The following is a 6,078-nucleotide window of genomic DNA, read 5'->3' on the forward strand; positions in this document are numbered from 1 at the left end:
ACACATAGGTCCGCCGTTGATGCCCATGATAAGCATCTTGGGGAGCGTCGCGAACGAGAAGAGCGCGACGGACAAGTCAAGGCCGGTGAAGGTGATGGGGAGGCGCGACCATATGAGGAACATGGCGTCAATGACGAGCTTCTATAGCGTGTCCGCGATGACGAAGCGCAAGTCCATTATATGGAGAGCGTTGCTAGAGATGATCTTTAAGATGAGCAGCGGAACGGCGAAGAAGGCAACGAAGTGGTTTATCCCTGCACACTGGTCCACCACTGCATGCACAACAAGTGCTTCCTCCGTGCCTTGTAGAAGGAAGCGGAGGGCTGCCCGGTCCCCTACATGGGGTGTGCCTCCACGACGCACAGGTGCTGCTGCTTGAGGTGCTCCCGCATCATGCCTTCCCCCTGGTTGTGTGCAGGCCGAGGCGCTCGAAGGATTTTATGTTATCGTGAGGACGGCCCAATTCAGATTTTTTGACAGGATTTGTCGCGTTTGCTAAAGAAAATTGTCATCCCCACGACAACATAAATTGCCATGAAAAACATTCGATTTGTCATGCTCTCTCAGCGAACATCACCACAATAACATTTCCGCAAATCATTAGCTGGTCCAGAATACGATTTAATATTGTATACACACTATAAACAGTACTAATAAATGTACATAGCCTAGCTAGTAATCTTGAACCCAACAATCAACAGATGTTCCAGGGGTGAGAAGGAAAAGGTGCAATGAAAGAATAACAGCATTCCCTTTCAAAAAACATGAATTACACGACGCCATCCATGGAACTTGCTTACAAGTTTACAGTTACACCAATCTTTCTTTTTTTCTTTCCAAGAGAAAACCAAACATCACAAAAACGGGCACACCATTCATTCATTCATCCAGTCAGGCCAAACCAATCGAGCTGAATTCCTCGACCACCACCAAATTGAGCATGTATGCGTGCACGCGTGCGAACGTGCCTCGCGCGCATGGACCAAAATCGCCAAGGATCTGAGCCGTAGGCTACTAGCACGTGGGGATATCGGAGGGCGGAGGCGGCAGCTTCTGGTTCGGCAGCGGCCCGTCGTTGACAAGCCACGCCATGGATAGGCCCCAGCTCAGGTGCACGTCCAGGTGGCAGTGCATGATCCAAACACCTACAAAAAAGTCAACGGTTCAATCAATACTGCAGCAGTCAACACAAAGTCAACCTGAAGCTAGTGCAAGTGGAGGTGGTTAAAATAACCTACCGGGGTTGTTGGCGACGAAGCGGATGGCGACCCAGCCGGCGGTGGGCACGCTGATGGTGTTCCGCTGCACCGGGTCGACGAGGTTGTACCTGGCGGTGTCGTTGGCGGCGTCGTAGTTGCCGAACCCGGTCCCGACGACGTGGAAGTCGTAGCCGTGCAGGTGCAGCGGGTGGCTCTCGGCGCCCTGGATGCTGGTGTCCTGCAGCACCACCTCCACGGAGGTGTTGAAGGCGAGCGGCACCACCCGGGTGCCGTGGGTCACGAACGTGTTGTTGGGCGGCGTGCCGGTGTAGTTGAACTTGCGCAGCGGCGCCGCGGGGAAGTTGGCCGCGAGCACGCCGTAGTACCGGCGCCTGTAGTGCGCCTGCAGGAGCGACGTCTTGGGCATCACGAACGACACGTTGTTGATGCTCGCCGCGAACCGGGTGTTGTTGGGCCCCTGGCACGTCCCGTTCACCGGGCTCTGGCACGGGTCGGCGCCCAGCCCCACGGCGAAGAAGAAGCTCCGGTCCACGCTCAGCGGCACCCGCGCCGGGTACCGCGCGCTCGCCAGGCTCCGGAAGTTGGACGAGAAGTTGGTCACCGCGCCCGTGTCGTTGTACCGCGGGAGCGGCGGCGCCGGGAGGCCCCGGAGCGCGGCGGGCCGCTGCGGGGCGTACTCGAGGACGGCGGTGGCGGTGGTGTTGTCGAAGGTGCCCACCGTGTTGGTGTAGGGCGCGACGGCGATGGCGAAGGCCGTGGAGGACGGGTTGGTGGCCGCGGTGAGGAGCACGTCCATGGTCTGCCCCGGCGAGATGACGAGCGTGTTGGCGGCGAACGGCTTGACGTAGCTGGCGTCCGCCTGCACGACGGTGAGCGTGTGGTTGGCCACCGCGAAGAAGAGCTCGTCGTTGAGCGCCGCGTTGATGAGCCGCAGCATGTACGTCCTCCCGGGCTTCACCTTGAGCTTGAACGTGCTGTTGGCGCCGCCCGAGCAGTTGTACGTCGGGCCAGGGAAGCCGTTGAAGGTGTAGGCGTCGGACACGTTGGGCCCCCCGCCGGTCTGCAGCGCCTGCTTGATCACCGCCTCCGGGTCGGCGTTGAACCACTCACCTGCCAACCGACCAGCAGTCACGTTAGTAAGTTACAGTCGGTGAAGCACACACAGTGACAAAAATGGCGGACAGTGGAGTGTAGGAGACGTACCGAGCATGAGGGGGACTTCACGGTAGGGCTTGGGGAAGGGGTAGGGGACGCCGCGGGGCGGGAGGATGACGAGGGGGCCGTGGAGGGTGGCGCGGAGCCAGGAGAAGTGGGCGTGCCACCAGAGGGTGCCGCGCTGGCCGACGATGCGGAAGTTGTAGACGTAGCTCTGGCCGGGGCGCATGGGGCACTGCGTGATGTAGGCCGGGCCGTCCGCCCAGGCGCTGCGCAGCTGCCGCACGCCGTGCCAGTGGAAGGTGACGTTGTTGTTGATGTTGTTGTGGACGTTGACGACGAGCCGGTCGCCCTCCCGCACCGTGATCCTCGGCCCCGGGAACCGCCCGTTCACCGTCGGGATGCTCTTGGTCGTGCACAGCCGCGTCACCGTCGCCATGGTCACGTTGAAGGTGTAGCGGCGGGTGAGGCCGGCGGTGAGGCCCGGCATGGCCAGGAGGAAGGCCAGGAGGAGGCATGCAGGCGAGGCGCACCGGAGGCGGCGAGCATCCATTCCCATTGTGCAGCTAGCTAGCTTCCTGCTGGCCACACTTCAACTCCGCGATCGATTAGCTATGTAAAGCTAGATCGAACTCTGCAGGAGCTGCAAGGGAGATGGATCGCTAGCTCGCTGGCTAGAGAGTGGATGGAGGTGCTGAGTGACATGAGTAGCTAGGGTTGGAGTGGCTATATAAACGGCCGGCGGCAGTGCTCCTGGCCTGCTCGTGGTGGCGTGCATGGTAGGGGGTCACCCAGTCATAGTGGTTGGCTGGGTTTGGTGGGCGTGCATAGAAATATTGTCACATAGGGCCGCTCCCCGCTAGCTCTTTCTGCTCGACTGGCCGATCTTTCCAGCCACCGGATCGGATCGACTGGCCCTGCGAGTGGTTGCGTCCGACGATTCATCCGTCGACCGGTGCAAGTTGACGGCAGGCTCCTTTTTTGTTTCTGATTCTGAAACCTAGGAAATGCTTTGATGGCCAGGAATATTAATTTAAGCACGCTACTTCATGTGCACCATGCAGCTGTGCTGACATGATGGTGCACCTAAACGCAGGCATGTCTTGGAATATCAGTTTCTCTTTTTCCTTTTTTCTTTTTGAGAGACTTCGAATATCTTTTTCTTTTCTTTTGGCGAGAAGCGAGACTTGGAATATCAGTTTCGTTCTCAGCTAAAAGCAAAAGCCTGCAATAGCTGAGAGTTTCAGTAAAGCTTGGTAGAGGAAATTTGTCGATGGGGTAGAAGATGATCAACATTTTCATCCCAGGCAGTATGGTGTATGCATCTGCTATTAACACCATGTGGAACACCGAAAGTGGGACGGTGCAGGAGTTCCTATACCGACAAACTGTTGCAAAGCTTAAGCTGGTGGGCTGCCATTAATCATTGAAACCAGAGGTAAATGATAATCTCATAATTGTTCTGTACCTCTGCCTCACACCGATAATTCAATATGGTGGCATATCACTTCTGAACTGAAGGCATGTGAAAGCCTCATGTGACCTTCACCGCGAATGACAAAAAAACTGTTTAGCCTTTTATGGGTGCTAGGTTTTGCTTTCTTTTTCAGAGAAACTGCTGGTTTCCGGCAGCGCCACATATCCAATTATATAAATTAGTCATAGAGAATGCAGATTCCTTTGTGAACTTCTCAAGTTAACTATGGCCCTCAGGGTCAAATCCATAACCACCTTTGTTTAAGCTTTTCATTTGCCGTCCTCTTCCTCGATCTTGTGCTGTCGGAACAAAATTAAATCACTGTCCTCTAATAAATTTTCTATTTGAAGCTTTTTTTTTATGTGTGTGAATGTGTGTGCTGCTCGCTTGTTGCTTAGAGCTGCGTGGTTGTTGCAGTGGAGCTCGCTGCTTTTGCCGGATTGGATTGTCATTGTACCCTGTGTGTTCTGATCTTAGTTTTCTTTTTTACTGGGCCCCAGTTAAAGCGTCTCGTTCTGTCTTGGTAACCAAGGGAGGGAGACCATGTAGGCACACACCTGAATAAACGCCCAGCCTAATGCTTCAAGGCGAGATTACCTCGGAAAGGATATGAATTAGTATTCCTAATGTATGCGTAGCAATCAGTAGCAAATAACAAATGGAAGCTCTTCGGAGACTAACTAATCAATCGCGCATCGCTTTATCTTTATTTGTCAGTTTATACGGTGTTGGTAACATTAGTATTTTATGCGGTAATTAAGCACGAAACACTTGCTTGCAAGAGGGTAAAGCTTGGGGTTCATTAAGGTTGTGAGATTGGTCCACGTATAATTAAACTCTGTTGTATGTTTGCCGCAGACTGCTGTTTAATATATATCTTTTCAAATGTTTGCCACCCAGTAAAAAGAGAGGAGAAAACACGGACGGTAACAACTAGCCCCTGATATCCACTACTACCATATGTCTGCAGTGCAGGTAGATCGATACCAGCAGGAGATCTTCACGTTGGTTACGATGTGACAAAAAAACATCTGCGGCCAGTAGTTGCGACGCAAACGTCTGGCCGGTTTTTCGCGTCGATCGATCTGGCTAACTATCTTCAAGTTGAAGTATCATCACCAGACACTCCCTTCAGTCCTGGCTCACGTCGCCTGGGCGTTTGGCGTCATGGAGCGAGTGGTTGGCCATGCACCCGCGCTCCGCCTCCCGCGGCCGTGCGTGTGCTCCTGCTGGATCCAACGAACCCGTCGGCTTTCCTCGGGCGAGGCGTCCGGGCGAAGTTTACGGCCGGCCGATCGTACGAGGCCGGCGGTATATATCTTAAACTACGATTCGGTCAGTCTCGGGTTGCCATCGGCGTATCGGTCGCCTCAGCTAGCTGCTGCGCATGGACGCATGGTGGACGCGCTGATGATTGCGCGTCTGGTCGAGCCCGGTTCGATCGCATCATCGCCCGGGAGAAAACGAAGAGAAAGGGGAAAACTACCGGCGACCCGCCGGCAAAGCATGGATGGATGGCTACGCCTCGTTTGTTTTAGCACACGAACCAAGTTCTAGAAAACAAAGGGCATTGCACATCGGTGGTGTTTCCGACGTAGCGATTGCTGATTAAGCGGTCCGCTAATTCCATGCCGTTTGTTTCTGTTCGGAGATTCGTGCATTGCTATCTCCGCCTTCCACTCTGGTTGGAGTAGGCTTGGAGTTCAAGGATCACCCTAGAGGGGGTGTTGGAAATTTGCCAAAAATGCAGCAGTAATTTCAAAAAGTTATGGAAAGATTTTCGCATGCAGAGAGTAGGTGTCACACATACATGTGAGAAATGCTGGAAAAAATGATCGCCTGCCAGCGCGGGATAAACAACAAACTAAGTTATTGTGCAAGTAACAAGTAACTACAGTTCAAAGTATAAACACAAATTGTCATAAAAGTCTTTGAGTTACAGTAAGGACATATCTAAACACACTTAAATCTTTACGAATTTCTACACGTGTGTGTTCCTGCTTGTCCTTTACAAGCACATATGTTTTCACTTACTGTCGATCAGAATGAATATGGCCCAAACGCTTCGGTGGCCATTGACTTTGCGCACTAATCTCCGTGAAAGTTGGTTGGCTCAGTCAGCTTTGAGCAAATCATTCACTCAAAAGCGAACCCGTCAAAGCGTTTCTTTCCTCACATAGGACCCTCTCCTCTTGCTCTTTTCATTTCATAGCGATCAACTCTCTC

At 53.5% G+C, this 6,078-nt stretch overlaps 1 protein-coding gene across 1 annotated transcript; it reads right to left on the reverse strand.

The window, feature by feature from the left end:
- Positions 1 to 733: 733 nt before the first annotated feature.
- LOC119282184 (putative laccase-11) lies at positions 734 to 3,081 on the reverse strand. The gene is made up of 3 exons (XM_037562503.1): positions 2,424 to 3,081; positions 1,239 to 2,330; positions 734 to 1,145 (listed from the first exon to the last, which is right to left on the reverse strand). Exons 1-3 carry the CDS (start codon positions 2,932 to 2,934, stop codon positions 1,015 to 1,017), a joined length of 1,734 nt encoding a protein of 577 aa, XP_037418400.1. The 5' UTR covers positions 2,935 to 3,081; the 3' UTR covers positions 734 to 1,014.
- Positions 3,082 to 6,078: the final 2,997 nt, after the last annotated feature.

Source organism: Triticum dicoccoides, chromosome 1A, assembly GCF_002162155.2.
Source record: "Triticum dicoccoides isolate Atlit2015 ecotype Zavitan chromosome 1A, WEW_v2.0, whole genome shotgun sequence".
Taxonomy (NCBI): Eukaryota; Viridiplantae; Streptophyta; class Magnoliopsida; order Poales; family Poaceae; genus Triticum; species Triticum dicoccoides.

What these genes read in the sequence shown, in the direction of transcription:
- LOC119282184 (XM_037562503.1), bottom strand. Translation starts at nt 2,934, where the DNA reads ATGGGAATGGATGCTCGCCGCCTCCGGTGCGCCTCGCCTGCATGCCTC. An exon ending in TGAAGTCCCCCTCATGCTCG is followed by an intron (nt 2,331 to 2,423) that starts GTACGTCTCCTA and finishes GTCGGTTGGCAG; the next exon opens with GTGAGTGGTTCAACGCCGAC. An exon ending in CTTCGTCGCCAACAACCCCG is followed by an intron (nt 1,146 to 1,238) that starts GTAGGTTATTTT and finishes ACTTTTTTGTAG; the next exon opens with GTGTTTGGATCATGCACTGC.